Source organism: Manis pentadactyla, chromosome 2 (genome assembly GCF_030020395.1).
Source record: "Manis pentadactyla isolate mManPen7 chromosome 2, mManPen7.hap1, whole genome shotgun sequence".
Lineage (NCBI taxonomy): Eukaryota > Metazoa > Chordata > Mammalia > Pholidota > Manidae > Manis > Manis pentadactyla.
The window spans coordinates 201,489,118-201,505,287 of record NC_080020.1 but is presented as its reverse complement, the minus strand read 5'-3'; the positions used below and the strand labels follow the sequence as shown (position 1 = coordinate 201,505,287).

The 16,170-nt window shown below is 36.8% G+C and overlaps 1 protein-coding gene across 6 annotated transcripts in view; it reads left to right on the top strand.

Moving 5' to 3' along the window:
- Positions 1 to 16,170, top strand: part of MTA3 (metastasis associated 1 family member 3) — a 181,900-nt gene that overhangs the window by 109,120 nt on the left and 56,610 nt on the right. For all 6 annotated transcript variants that reach the window (XR_005032687.2, XM_036925590.2, XM_036925589.2 and 3 more), the window contains 2 exons: positions 8,385 to 8,487; positions 10,150 to 10,249. Coding sequence is in view for 5 of the 6 variants with exons in the window: in XM_036925590.2 (XP_036781485.1) it covers positions 8,385 to 8,487; positions 10,150 to 10,249 (203 nt within the window). In the remaining variant the exon portion in view is untranslated. The remainder of the gene's footprint in view (positions 1 to 8,384; positions 8,488 to 10,149; positions 10,250 to 16,170) is intronic.

The following is a 16,170-nucleotide window of genomic DNA, read 5'->3' as shown; positions in this document are numbered from 1 at the left end:
GTAGCATATAGATGAGTCCTGTTTTTTTTATCCCTTCAGTGACTCTATGTCTTTTGATGGGTTTTCCTTTGTAGGTGACCTTTTTTCTCTCTCTGGCAGCTTTTAAGACTTTCCTTGTCTTTGATCTTTGCCATTTTAAGTATTATATGTCTTGGTGTTGTCCTCCTTGGGTCTGTTGTGTTGGGAGATCTGTGGAGTATCATGGTCTGCAAGACTATTTCCTTCCCCAGATTGGGGAAATTTTCAGCAATTATTTCTTCATAAATACTATCTATCCCTTTTTCTCTCTCTTCTTCTTCTGGTACCCATATAATGCAAATATTGTTCCGTTTGGATTGGTCACACAGTCTCAGTATTCTTTCATTCCTGGAGATCCTTTTTTCTCTCTCTGTCTCAGTTTCTCTGTATTCCTATTCTCTGATTTCTAGTCCATTAACAGTCTCTGGCACCTGGTCAAGTCCACTCTTAAATCCCTCCATTGTTTGTTTCATTTCTGTTATCTCCCTCTGGAACTCATCCCTTAGCTCTTGTATGTTTCACTGTAGCTCCATCAGCATGCTTATGACTTATTTTGAATTCTTTTTCAGGGAGATTGGTGATTTCAGTCTCACCAAGCCCTCTCTCTGGTGTTTGAGGGATTTTGGATTGATCAAGGTTCTTCTGCCCTGGCGATGGGAGTGGTTACCAGCAAGTCACATGTGTGTCAGCTGGGAAACCAATGTCCTTCCTGCTTGCTGGTCGCCTTGCCTGTCTCTACTGTCTGTGCCAGTTAACTGCACACAGGGAGCTGCCTCTGGATTAATTTCCTGAGCTGCTGTGGGCAGAGCAGCCCTTGGGATGGCCTAGGGCATTGGTGGGGATCACAGGCAAGCGGTGTGTGTTCTGCCCCAAGAACAAAGCCCCTTTGTGCTTCCTGGATTTTGCACCCATCTTCACTGTCTGTGCTAGTCAGCTGCACACAGGGTGCAGCCTCTGGGTTGATCCCCTAAGGTGCTATGGGCGTGGTGGTCCTGGGGATATCCTATCATACTGGCAGGGGTTGCAGGTGAGCAGCATATGTTCTGCCATGAGAACAAAGCCCCTTTGTGCCTCCCGTACTCTGTGCCAGTCTCCACTGTGTGTGCCGGGTCAACTGCACGCAGGGAGCAGCCTCTGGGTCTGGGCCTGTTAGCTATGCGCAGGGATAAGTCTGTGTGTTAAGGTGTGTGGTTGCTGTAGGGGGTGCTGTTCCATTGCTATTCCACAGCAATGGCGGGTCAGCCTGTTTGCTTGCAGTGCCGGTGGAGGCGGGGGAAGGAACAGCAGGCTACTTATGGCTGTGCGGGGCCTTGGACCTGTGTTGCCACCCAGGGTGTTGGGGCACTTGAAGTTCCTTAACATCCCAGCCTGCTGGGCTGAGTTTGCCTGGACGATTTTGTCTACCTGTTAAACCCTTGTCCCTTTAAGACTTTCAAAGCAACTGCTTTTCTTTTGTCCCAGGGCATCTGGCTGTGGGAATCTGTTTGCAGTCTTAATCTCAGATTTTCCTTTTCCACTCTTCTAGTATCCGGTGCACCATTCAATGTGTGTCTCTGCTCCTGGGGCAGATTATTAGGGCTGGTTATTTAGCCATCCTGTGATTCCACTCCCTCCCCACTCTGATTCTTTTTTTTTTTTTTTTTTTTAATAATTATTTTTTATTGAAGGGTAGTTGACGCACAGTATTACATTACATTAGTTTCAAGTGTACAACACAGTGGTAGAACATTTATATACATAATTCTAGGTTCCAGCTATCACCCTACCAAGCTGTTACAATATCTTGACTATATTCCTTATGCTATACATTACATCCTGGTTACTTACTTATTTTACCCTTGGAAGTCTGTCCTTTTTTTTTTTTTTTTTTTTTTTTTTTTTTTTGTGAGGGCATCTCTCATATTTATTGATCAAATGGTTGTTAACGACAATAAAATTCTGTATAGGGGAGTCAATGCTCAATGCACAATCATTAATCCACCCCAAGCCTAATTTTCGTCAGTCTCCAATCTTCTGAGGCATAACAAACAAGTTCTTACATGTAGAACAAATTCTTACATAATGAATAAGTTACATAGTGAACAGTACAAGGGCAGTCATCACAGAAACTTTTGGTTTTCCTCATGCATTATGAACTCTAAACAGTCAGTTCAAATATGAATACTCATTTGGTTTTTATACTTGATTTATATGTGGATACCACATTTCTCTCTTTATTATGATTATTTTTAATAAAATGCTGAAGTGGTAGGTAGATGCAAGATAAAGGTAGAAAACATAGTTTAGTGTTGTAAGAGAGCAAATGTAGATGATCAGGTGTGTGCCTGTAGACTATGTGTTAATCCAAGCTAGACAAGGGCAATAAAACGTCCACGTATGCAGAAGATTTCTCTCAGAACAGGGGGGGTGAGGTTCTAAGCCTCACCTCTGTTGATCCCCAATTTCTCACCTGATGGCCCCCCTGCGACTGTGCCTGTCTTAGGTTGTTCCTCCCTTGAGGAATCTTACCCGTCTCTGGCTAACCAGTCATCTTCTGGGGCCATACAGGGAGATGTAAAGTTGGTAAGTGAGAGGGAAGCCTTATTGTTTGAAAAGGTTAGCTTTTTACTTCTTTGCATATTTATGCCCTGTGGCTTCTATGCCCAGCATTTGTCTTGAGGTATCTTTACCACTTGGAAGATTTATGATACCCGGTAAATTTGATATGACACTCTGATTCTTTTACATCTGCAAGTGAGCTAGGGCTGGGGGAGTGCTCGGGTCCCACCAGGTCATGCCTTTGTATCTTACCCTTTTCTGTGAGATGTCGGGTTCTCGCAGATGTAGATGTAGCCTGTCTCGTGTACTGTATCTTCTGGTCACTCTTTTAGGAATAGTTCTATTTGTTGTGTTTTCAAAATACATATGGTTTTGGGAGCAGATTTCTGCCACCCTACTCACGCTGCCATCTCGAGTATCTCTTTCGATTTTGAAACATCTTAACCAAAAAGAAGGAATGTCTTCCCTCAAGGCCACTTTTGGGTCTTGTAGAATCTTTAAAAAAAAAATACATAGATTTAGTCATATTGGGTTTTTTTACATCTTTGTTAAGTTTATTTGTAAGTTTATGATATGTTAGCTTTATTTTTAAGTATTCATCTTTAACAAAGAAAAAGGCCAGTTTTTCATCATAAATGATTCTTTTTTCAGCCTAACACATTTAGCATATCCAAAGTGTTTCTTTTCACTTGTAATGAGGAACCCAACTAAGTATATGATTGAAAGAAACCCTCTTCTTTTTTCTAATTAATATATTTTTAGGAGAGAGGGTATAGGGTGGCAAATAGGTACACTAACAGTTAAACCATACCTGAAAAACATAGGCTTTGCAATCATGGAAACTTCCATTTGTAGTTAGTACCTGTTTGCAGGGGAATTAAATATTGGAAAATGTCATATTCAAGAACAGATATTTGGGACTTGCTGCAGTCCTAGACATCTGTGTTTACTAATCCTTTTGATACTCCTGATTAGGTACATTTTGACCAGTGTCCAGATTCCATTTTGCATTGGCATGGAATGTAGAACACATAAGATCCTTAGTAGGGGGCAGCATCAGCACCATGCCAGAGTATATTACAGGCTTGTTTTCTTCGTTAATGTGTCTTGATGGATTCTAAGACGTTGTGGTGTTTGTCTTGCTAGTGGATAAATCTTTTTGTAAGGCTTTATAATTTTTAAGTTCTTTTATGGCTACCCACCATCTAACAAACTCTTGCAATCTGGAAAGATCAATATCTAGTTTGCAAATGAAGGTGAAGGTTTCTTTGAGATTTTTAGTATTTTATTGAGTTTGAATAAACCACCTAGAGAATTTTCCATAGAAAAACATTACAGTGTGGGAAGTTTTGAATTATTATTTCACTGTATTGTAACACTGCAATGTTAAGAAAATCTATTTATACCTTAAATTAAAATTTGTTGTAACTGTTAATAGAATTACAATTGCATTAAATTATTAGACTAAAATGACCCTGGATTCACAGATTTGGGTGAAACCTGGCTATACTATGTTTTAGCTGAGTAAACTTGGGAAACTATTTAATCCCTCTTTGTCCTCTTTAAAAAGGGAATAGTAATGTATGTACGTACATCATACTGTGATGATCAAAGTAACTCTTGTAAAGCATTTAGCACAGTGCTAATGACACTGATGGCTAGCTATTAACAGTTACTTCTCCCCAGCCTCCACTGTGGACTGCTCTATTTACTTAACTCTTGCCAGTGTTTGGGAATTTCAGGAGGCCTCTATCTTTGAGAGTTAAAGAATTAAATGAGTGTAGTCTCTTCTGCTACAATACATGCTTTTTAAAAATTGACTTAGCTAATCTGCAGTTGGTAAACAGGAAAATGGCCGTATGGTGTGGTAGTTGGGTCAGTTCAGTTGGGAGTTTTCCCCAGCAATCAGGGAAGCAAGTATTCTCACAAATACAGAGGGGTTAAGGGGGGAAAAAAGACGGAAATTTTATAGAAGTGCTTTCCTGTAGTGCAAGTAGTGACTGATATACTGGCCTTGAAATCTGTGGCACTTTGCATTGTTAAAACTATATGAGGAAGCTTTAAGAGTTATAGATGAAGGGGCTATAACATTATTTCCTGCAGTGTTTAAAAAATCCTGCACCTTGATTCTGTTTTAATTTTGTTGAAACTGTACACAATGACCTGTGTCTCAGTATGAGTCCAAGAAGTATGAGTCCAAGGTTTAAGGAGATAAAGGATTGACTGACCTTTGTGCTTGGTGTAAATGTCAGTGGAGATTTAACTGTGCTAGTATATTTATTATGATTTCTCCTCCCACCCCCACCACCAAGTTCCACATGTTTTCAAAGTTTTGTCCTACTTCTCCATAAACCCTGTTACTTTTATTGTGTAATTTTGAAGAATGTGCTTTTCAACAATGTGATAGATGTTAAAAACACAAACCTATAACAATTAAGTGTAAGCAGGTGTTGACTGAAACAAAGTAGAACAGTAATTCTCAACCCTGGGTGGGGACATTAGCCAATATCTGTAGACATTTTTGGTTATTACAAGTGGTGGAAGGAGTGGAGAGGAAGGGGCTGCTGGCATCTAATGAGTAGAGGCCAGGGATGTTGCTGAACATCTAGTCGTACACAGGACATTCCCTCACAACGAAGAGGTACTTAACCTGTAGTGTCACTGGTACTGAGTTCGAGAAACTGTTACAAGGGTTCTGGGACATAGTAAGCACTAAATAAATGTTAGTTAATATGTATGTAATTATGAAAATAAAATTTTCAAATGCAAATTATTGTATGACATAGTCTGTTTCTGTGCTTTTAATTGTGTTTGTCTAAGTACAGTATTGGGTGATTACTCTTGCTGTGTGTTATAATCCCGTCGAGTTTTAAACAATCCTTCAGTCTTTTCATAATAAGAATGTTCTTTGATTTGTAGAGACTAATATTCAAATCATTTTGTTGGCTTCCAAAACTAAATGCTGTTAAGTTTAACTTGTTGAAGTATTTGAGCAAAAATGATATCCTTGAGACTTTTAATCTTGCTTACTTTTTATTTGCTCAAGTTACCTTCTTAGAAAGTTTTAAAATTTCCTTGTATAAATATACCTCTGATTTTATTTCTTAGTGGTGTACATGTTTGTTACCACAATAAATGTGATTTTTGACATTGTATTTTCTTTTTTAATACTCATTTTTTATTATGCTTTTCTAGTAGCTTATTTTTTTAAATTTGTTTTTATTGAGACATAATTGACATAACATTGTATAAGTTTAAGACCTACAACATGTTGATCCTAATATATTTGTTTACTGCAGTATGATTATCACCATAATATGTGTTAACACCTTTATAATGTCACATAATTATCTTATCCTTTATGTTGTGGAAACAATTAAGATGTAGTTTCTTCTCATCTTTGAAGTTTATAATACAGTATTGTTGTCTCTAATCACTGTGCTGTGCATTCAATCTCCAGGACTTGTCTACTAGTTGGAAGATTGTACCCCTTAAACAACATCTCCAGAATTCTCCCACCTTTCTTCCAGCCCTTGGTAGCCATCATTCTACTCTCTGTATTCATGAGTTTGGCTTTTTTAGATTACACATACAAGTGATATCATATGGTATTTGTCTCTAGTGACTTACTATTCCTTTGATTCATACCTTAAACATTGTCTAGAACGTTTAGAACAATATTAAATAAAAATGAAGAAAAGTGGCATCCTTCTCTGTTCCTGAATTAAATACAACATAAAAGTTATAATACTCTCATAGTTGGTGCAAAGAAAATGGATTGTATTTAGGGCAAAGAAATATTTCTAATTGTCCAAGTAAGGGCCTTTAGGATGAGTTTCATACAGCCTTAGTTTTTCAGTCTTTGAACAACCTTATGTGCTTTTAGGGAATGTATTTGAAGTAGAAGGACTTTGTCCATATTTTCTAGAAATCTTAAAATATAACTGGAGGGTTAGGCCTAATGATTAAAATCATTGCTGAATCTAAATTTTTTCCAAAAGTATCAAGTAAGTACAAAGCTGTATATAGCTATATGTAATTAGATGGTAAATACATTTTGTGGGAATTCAGAGGTTAGGGAGATATTTGTAGGCTAGTATGGGACTAAAGCAGTTGTGAATTGCCCAGATTATAATAAATGGAGATTATTGCAATGACTGGAATGAATATGACCGAGGCATGGAGTTGATCATGGCCCACTGCCTGGCTTATACCACAGTTACCAAAACCATTCCAAAGATTACTGCTAGTTGAGCTAATTTAATTACATAAATTCTAAGTCCTTTTATTTAAGAACCTCTTAATGTTTTCCCCAGTGAAGAAGTGATTAAACTGTGATAGAAATGTAATTATATGGTGAATTCAAAATGTGGAGTTCTCATTAGTTTAAAGTGACTGATAATAGAACATTTCTATATTCATTGTATTTTTGTTTTCATTGCTATTTTTGTTCTCATTCTACAGTGTTATCTGTATTTTAGGTGTTATATAAATGCATCCAGGAGTGTTTTAATTACTGCTTACAGTGAATTTATTTTGAATTCTCATACTGAATTCTTCTGCTATAGAAATGGAAGGGATTGACATGTATCAACTAACTTGAATTTGTAAAGTAAATACCAGTTCTATGCTTATTACATTCTGGAGGATACAACAGGGGCTTAATTCAGGGCTTGTTAACTTCAGAGTAAGTCAGTGTAAGGCACTCTGCCTGATGTTACAGATGCATTGATCACAACAAAGCCAAAACCAGTGCCTATCATAATAGGAAATCCATAGCTGTAAATGAGAGTTTTCTGTTAACTATCCTTTGTCTTGACATTTAGTCTAGCCTGATAGTTGTATCTGCTTGTGAAATCTTCCTAAAATGAAGCATCCTGCATTACTGTCAGTCTTTTCCTCAGCCCTGACCTCCCACTGGCATGACTTACTTCTGTTAAGACCAATGTTATCCCATCTGCCAAATGTGAAATCTACCTGCTACATCTAGTCTGCCACTCACATTCCTAAATCTCTCTTTGCTCTCTATTGTTACAATCAATACCGTGTTTCTCTGTCTTCATTGGGTATCTCTGTAGGGCAAATTACATGCCATTGCTGAGTGTGAGATGGGAGGTTTGATTCTGGCTTTGTCGCTCCCCTGCTAAAATGGCAAGGGCTTCTCCTTACCTCCAGATAAGACCTATTAAGAACATCTCTGCAGAACCTAAAGTAATACGTTCATAACTCTCTTCTCTTAGCTATCTCCTCTCCTTCCCCTTAATGTACTCCTGACAAATGAGCTACTTTTCTACCACGTTTTAATTCCCTGGGACTTGGTTCACGTTCTCCTTTCTTGCTTTGCCCTCTTTCCTGCCAGGGCAGTCATACCCATAAGTTCTTAGCAGAAATGCCACCTCACCACATCATTCTCTAGCTAGCCTGAAATGGTTTCTCTTATCTTGAGAATCTTACAGTCCTGTGTCTCTCATGACATGTTTCCATTTGTTTGTATCGTAGTTAATTATGCATAAGTTTTATAGTTAGAGCAGATTGTGGCAGGAGTGTTCTCTTTTTTGTCTTTATAACCCTTCACATGAGGCTTCATGCTGCACACATGCAGGTGCTTGGGAAATACATGATAATGACCAAAGTAAGATACCATATGGTATCTGGTTGTATTATTACCAGTGTTCACCTTACAAAGTGTTGTGCATCTGCTCTCTGAAATGATGTACCAGAACTTGAACATCTGCCTTATGTTTTTAATGCTGTGGTGACCAGTCATCAACTGCGTGACAGGACAGTGCGTTTTGTAACAAGACTCCATTTCCTTTGTTCTCGGACAGGAGAATCAGATGAGAGGGAACAGTCAAAATTGGAAGTTAAAGTTTGGGATCCAAATAGTCCACTTACAGATCAACAGATTGACCAGTTTTTAGTTGTAGCACGGTGAGTATGGCTCTATTGAGTCAAGAAGTATCTCTTCTTTTTATAAAATAATTTATATGTGTGTGTATTTTCCTTTTTTTGTATTCTCCTTTTTTTCATTGGCCATGTTATTCTTTTTCTTGTTATGTAAAAAGGCCTAATATATATCACACCACTTTCTAATAATACGGTTTATTATCATTAGTTCCTGTTTAAAAAGTGAAAATAGATTTTTACTGATTAAGAAAATAATGAACAGCCCTTGTAAAAATTTGAGCACTACATAAAAGTATAAAGATGAAATTCAGCATCTGAAATCCTGTATCTTTAGAGTAGTGATCTTCACTTGTCAATAATAATGTACACCTCAATTCCGCTTATGGCATCCATGCATGAGGAAGGCCTTGCTCAGCATGGACTTCCCTCTGAAAGCTCTCTAACTAAGCCCTACTGCCTGGCTGGCTTGCTTCCTCTCCCCCCAGCCCCATCCTCCTTTCTTGAGAAAATGAATGGGAGAGAAATGTGTTTCTGTTGTTTCAACTGTAAAAGTAAATCATGCTCATGTGGGAATTGCTGCAAAGCTGTAAGTAAATGAGATTACCACAACATTGTAATAGTGGAAAAATTGGAAAAAAGAGGATATCAGCAGACAATTGATGAGTGAATTGAGGTATACTCAATAATGGAATATTACTTTTACAATAATGAATGAGTTAGAGGGGTCAAAGAGATAAATCTCGGTGAAGTTGAGTGAGGATATACATAGGATGATCACTTTAAAAGTTTTATAATATGCAAAATGTCATTTCATAATGGGCATATATATGCTAGCATATATGATTATATGAACCATTATGATTCATGACATTTATGACATTCATGACCATTATGACAACATGATTATATGAAGCATATATATATATGATATATATAAACATGGCAAAATATTTGAATTAGGTAGATAGGGACATGACTACAAGAATCTTCATTATATTCTCTAATTTTCTCTTGAACTTTTTTTATAATGCTTTTATGCATATGTGTTATATTTTAACATTAAAAGAATCTCTTCCTCAGCTGACATGCTTAAAATACAGGCAACAGCAGCAAGTCTTAGGTTAGATTTCTCTTCATATGGGAAGGCCTTCTAAACCATTAAATGAAAATCTGTGGTAATTGTGTGTGTGTGTGTGTGTGTGTGTGTGTGTGTGTGTGTGTGTGTGTGTGTGTGTGTGTGTTTAATGAAAATTTATTCTGTCTTGGTTGCTCCAGTTGATCTCATTTGAAGAAATAAATGTTTTTAGGATTTCACAGTTTGGGCTAAAACAGTGGTCAGAATGTAATTTGCAGTAATAATTAAACTCAGCATCTATTCTACATCTGTTTCTCTCTTTTTTTAAAGTACATTTGAAAACCAAATTGTTTACTCCATGGCATTTCATAATAGATCTTTCTTTCTTTATGCCACACAAGCCACTTTTTCTTAATTATGGCAATCCATATATAGTAAATTGACTTGTCAATTCTTAAATCTTCTAGAAAATACTTTCTGTTTGATATTTGATGCTCAAACATTCTAATGCTTGTTTGACTTATATAATTTTCATTCACTACCCAGTTGTGTGTTTTTAATATAAAAAATAAGAATTTCAGTTTTTCCTCTTTGTTTTTGTGGTTAATCAGTGCTGTTGGGACATTTGCTCGAGCCCTCGATTGCAGCAGTTCTGTAAGGCAGCCTAGTTTGCATATGAGTGCAGCTGCAGCTTCTCGAGACATCACCCTGGTAAGATGCTTTTGGAATTTTGGGGTTATAATTCTTCTGCCACTTTAATTTTAAAGCCAGTATAGCAGTGTTGTAGACGGGAGAGCTTTCTGTCTCTTAACTATGTGGACTGCAAGGCTGTTTTGGCTTGGATGATTCGTTTACTGGGATATCTCATTCCTAAGTCACCTCTTTTGTTTGTGAGCTGAGACAAGTGAGAATGACTGTGTATGAAGTAGGTATGAAGTGGTAAAAAAATTTTTCAGGGAAAACAATTCAGCATTCTGATCCATCTGTTTTCACTTTAGTGCTTTCTTCCTGTACTTCATCAATATACTTAAATAGGTGTACATCATATATAATGCTTTATAATTTCCTTAAGTGAAAGTGATCACCTGTTGAAACTGCTATAGGAGTTATCCGTTTGTCATATCAATATACAGTATCAATATTTAAAGTTTTTGTGTGCTCATTAGAAAGAGGGTCTTTTTTCATATGCTCTTTTATTTCATTATGGTTGCTATCGCTCCTAAGATTGTTCCTTTTTTCCCTTGGTGATCGAATAAAACTTGACATATTCAGTTTAATTATACCCTAATGCCTGCTATGGCAGGATGTTGGGCTTGGCACCTGCTTCTTTCTCTGCATCTCCCAGCAAAGTAGACCTGCAGAGTTCTGCTGATTATAGTTACATATTGTATTTGAGTGCCACAACTGTTTGAGGTAGGTGTGGTAGGATGCTCATTTAACAGATGAGAAAGTTGAGATTTGGTGAGGTTATTTGATCAGTATTTATTACATGTAATTAAAGTTTCATTTTTGTTTTCTGATGGAAAGATAGGTTTTATTATTTTCTCATTATATTCCAATTTGAAATGGTTTCCACAAAATATTTATTGCAATAATGTAAAAACTCACAGTGGAGTGCACACCAAATTGTTTCTTATAATGCTTTTTTTGTATTTTTGTACAATTACAGATGATAATAAAAGCATTAATAGTCCATACCCATTATGGAACCCCTTTCTTTATCCTTTCTCGAAGGCTAGATAGAATGTTTATAGAAGCAAGTTCTGTTCTCCCCATTGGTATATTAACATTTTATAAGTTTAGGGGTTTCAAAATCAATGTGTATTTTGATTGTTTAGAACTTGTAGAGTACTTTACTGAAGAAGCAAGAGTACAGATGTCACATTTGTAAAAACCTTCAAAGTCCTGTTAACAGATATTTATGTGAACCAGCTCTATATGGAATCTAATCACCATCTGTAAATTTTTTCAGTTCAAAAAGATTTTTTACCAATTCTAAAACTAATGTATGCTTACATGAAAAATTGAAACACACAGAGTACAGCAGCAGCCAATAAGAAAGTTTTATTCTCATTATCCAGAGTAGAATAGTCTTGCCATTTTGTAATGTTTCCTTTCAGCTCCTCTTTGTGCATTATAAATAATAATATTAGCAAATTACAGAATAGCACAGAGGATAATGTATTAGAACTCCACATAATGCCACCCAAGGCAAATGTTAATATTTTCATTTTTTGAATTAAAAAAAATTTTCAACCATTACGATGTTGACTCTCTAATATTCTCCCCTCAGTCCTATCCTATTTCCCATCCTCCATATGTACCTCTGACCCACATCATCCCTGCCTTCTGTCAGATGACAGCTACCATAAAAAATCTGTATTTCTAATCTGTGCTTTTATAGTTTTACTATGTATTGATGTATCCAAAACAGCATAACCATTGTTTTACATGTGTTTCAATTTACTCTGTAGCATTTTGCCATTTGCCTATTATTGACATCTAGCCATATTAGTGAATATATACCTAGTTCATTCATTTTAACTACTTGGTAGTATTTGCAGTATCCTTTTACAGAATATCACATCACATTATGTATTCTCTTACCCGTGAACACCTGTAGTGCTTTAAAAACATAATTTTTTTTGCTGTTACCCACAATGCCAAGTTGAAAATTCTAGTACATATCCTTTATGAATATATGTGTGTCATTCCTATTTACTCTTTTTTTAAAATTTTGGTATCATTAATCTACAATTACATGAAGAACATTGTTTACTAGGCTCTCCCTTTCACCAAGTCACCCCCACAAACCCCAGTACAGTCACAGTCCATCAGTGTAGTAAGATGCTGTGGAATCACTACTTGTCTTCTCTGTGTTGTACAGCCGTCCCTGTGCTCCCCATCCACACTATACATGCTAATCTTAATGCCCCCTTTATTTTTCTCCACCTGTATCTCTCTCTTCCCACCCATTGTTCCCAGTCCCTTTCCCTTTGGTAACTGTTAGTCCATTCTGGGTTCTGTGATTCTGCTGCTGTTTTGTTCCTTCAGTTTTTCTTTGTTCTTATATTCCACATATGAGTGAAATCATTTGGTACTTGTCTTTCTCCACCTGGCTTATTTCACTGAGCTTAATACCCTCTAGCTCCATCCATGTTGTTGCAAATGGTAGGATTTGTTTTCTTCTTATGGCTGAATAATATTCCATTGTGTATATGTACCACATCTTCTTTATCCATTCATCTTCTGATGGACACTTAAGTTGCTTCCATTTCTTGGCTATTGTAAATAGTGCTGCGATAAACATAGGGGTGCATCTGTCTTTTTCAAACCAGGCTGCTGTATTCTTAGGGTAAATTCCTAGGAGTGGGATTCCTGGGTTAGATGATATTTCTATTTTGAGCATTTTGAGGAACCTCCATACTGCTTTCCACAATGGTTGAACTAATTTACATTCCCACCAGCAGTGTAGGAGGGTTCCCCTTTCTCCACAACCTCGCCAACATTTGTTGTTTTTTGTCTTTTGGATGGTGGCGATCCTTACTGGTGTGAGGTGATATCTCATTGTGGTTTTAATTTGCATTTCTCTAGACTAAAATTTTTACTAATCTGATGATCTCACTTTATTTCCCTGATAACTTAATGAGAGTAATCATGTTTTCACATGTTTACTTACTCTTCAGTATTTATGTATTTTTATATATACATATATATTTTATATATAAATAAATATTTATTTTTAAAATATATTACTGGCTCTTTGTATTTTACGTTCATATCCTTTGTTCATTCTTCACTTAACATTATTATTATTTTCTAATTGTTCTAAAATTTTATTCATATGTAAGACTGTAAATATATCTGGAGTATATTTTTAAGAATGAAGCAAGGTAGGGGCCTAATTTTGTTTTTCTCCGTATAGAAAATAAATTATCTCAACATGTTTCACTGAATTTTTTTCCTCATTATTTTGTAAAACCCCCCCTCTTTTATTTCAAGGTCCCTGATATGCTTACGTCTGTTTCTGGATTTTTATTCTATTCCCTTCTGTTTTATTGATCTGTTTGCCCAGGCACAAGCACCAGTTATAAAACATTTTATAGCTCGTAAGACAAGTCCCATGTGAAGTTCCTGTTTAACGCATAGGTGAAGTCATTTAAAAGTTTTATACTTTGCCTGTCTACCGCTCAACCTTCCCCATCCCCTGCCATCACACACAATATTTTCTTCATAATATATCACAGACACTTTTTCATATCATTATAAGAATCAGGAAAGTTCTTTCCTAATGTTACACAGTCTTCCCTATTATAGATATACTGTTACTTACATAGCTTGTCTCATGGTTTAACACTGTTCTTAAGAGAGAATGCTTCCCATACTGTAACTGGGAATGCTATCGGTGTTACAGGTCCAGCCCATCCCCTCTACTCTGTCTGAGGAGCGAGACTGGAACGCCTGTTCTGAGATGGTGTAGAGCTTCTTTGACTTGATCTGCTTGCAGATAGCTCTGATGGGGAAGAGCAGGTGTGTGGGCTCTTGGTTCACAGCTGGATCAACTCTCTGCTTCCTACTACTGGTGACTGGTGGGACAGTGGGTGAATTTCTTTTGGAAGAGGGCAGAGTTTTCAACATTTCAGTATTTATAAGGCCATTATAAATTTATAAATGGCCGTTACAAAAGCCATTTATAACAACCGTTTTAAAGAGGACCTAACCTATGTCATTTTGTGTGTCTCTTCTGCAGTACTTGCCTGTGATGCTGCTTCTAGGCAGATATGTTCACACCCTCCAGTGTTTCCATCTCTTCTGTTTTGTTTTCTTTAGTATTTAGCAGTTTGGAGGTCACTTTTGTATTGCATCTATTGCAACTATTATAATACTATAACTGTTATTTTTTAAAGTGGAAATATACCCAGAGGCTCAGGAAATTGTGCTTTGTCATCTTTGTATAGTTGTTTCAGGACAGGATTTGAACTTGTTCTTGACTTCTACTGAGTACCTCTGTCTGCCAGATACCTCTTCTGTCTCACTCTGGCTAAAATGGCTTGGGTTTAAATGTCATTATTGTTGTCTTATCTTGGATTTGACAGCACTGAAGACGATCTCTTCTTTTGTCTGCAACATTTAAATGCTGTGGTATCCTGCTTTCATGACTCTAGGTTCAACTTAAGACTCTTTCTGTATGTTGTTCTTGTGTTATGTTCCTTTCAGTGCCATACAGCTGACATCTTGTAGAAGTTGCAAAAGCACGAAGAAATTGATGCCCTTTGTTATTTCACATGCCATGACCTGCTTCTTTAATTCTGTTTGCCCAGTAGTATCATGCCTTCTACTTTGATGTTAAAATTTGAGATCCAGGAGCATTCATATAAAAATGAGTGGGAGTGGTTAAAAATTGATTATTAATATGTTGATAATATGAGTTTTGCACATTGTTTTCCAAAAAACATGTGAAAGGCAGATAGTTGTTTTATGCCTTTAAATGAAAATGGGGTCACCATTCAGTTGACTTCAGAGAGTCAAGTTCTTACTTTTCTTTCAGTGTTTACTGGCCTGTACAGATGAGGTTAGTACCTTTCTCCATTAGGTGACCAGCCATGGATCTGAAGACATGCCACTGCAGAGAGGGAACCCTGGTAGCCTGTCGTAGGTGATTCTCTTTGTGGTGTTTCTTCATGGTGTTTCTTCTGAGAAGTGCAGTTGGCTTTCATTCAGCATTCCTAACTTTACACGTGTCTGTATATCCAAGACAATGTATGCTACTTTGTCAAATCACCAGTAATATTTTGGGAGCAGGTAATCAAGCTGCCTGCAGATCACTAGATTTAACTTCCACATTTTGAGGTCTGTTATAAACAGCTGGACAGAACTTCAAACATTGCTAGTCTAAGATACATGGTAAGATTTATAATTTTTAAAACATTGAAGCCATGAAGGCTTCATAGATTTCACCCTCCTTTCATTAAAATGTAAAGTGTTCTTTGTACACTATGCAAAGAAAAAAATTAGTTTACAGCAGTACCTACATTGACTTCCCCACCCTCCTTTGTGGAAACAAAATTCCTTAGAACATACTAAACCCTGAGGTGATTAGTAAATAGTAGTTGATGGACTTTCTAGCCTGTTACTTCCTGTTTTGGGGCTATAACCCTTCTGGGTGGAGGGGCGGGGTGTCATGTGCAGTGTTAGGGAGTTAATGCTGGATGCTGGAGCAAAGCCTCCATCCTGGAGAACAGGGAAACTGGATCTCTCTTTTGCCTGCACTCTGAGGACTAAAGCAAGTTGGAGGATAGGATCCAAGAAAAGAAGTGTTTTGATTGTTTTGAGCCTTAGAAGCCTTCTAGGATAGCCCATATTAGAGCTAATGGTGAAGTAACTTACATAAAAATTCACATTTAATTAATGATAGAATAAGGAATAGAAACTTAGGTTTCCTGATGCGAAGGGTGGTTCTGAGAAAGGTCATGCTGTGTTGATTTTGTAGGGAGGAAATTGCATCTTGGAACATCTCTAATTCCTATTTCATATCTGATCTTTTAAAAATAAAAAACTCTTGATTTTACTGCCTCTTATCTTACATCCTTTTAGTGGCTTTTAATCGCATTTAGGGTAAAATCCAGATCCTT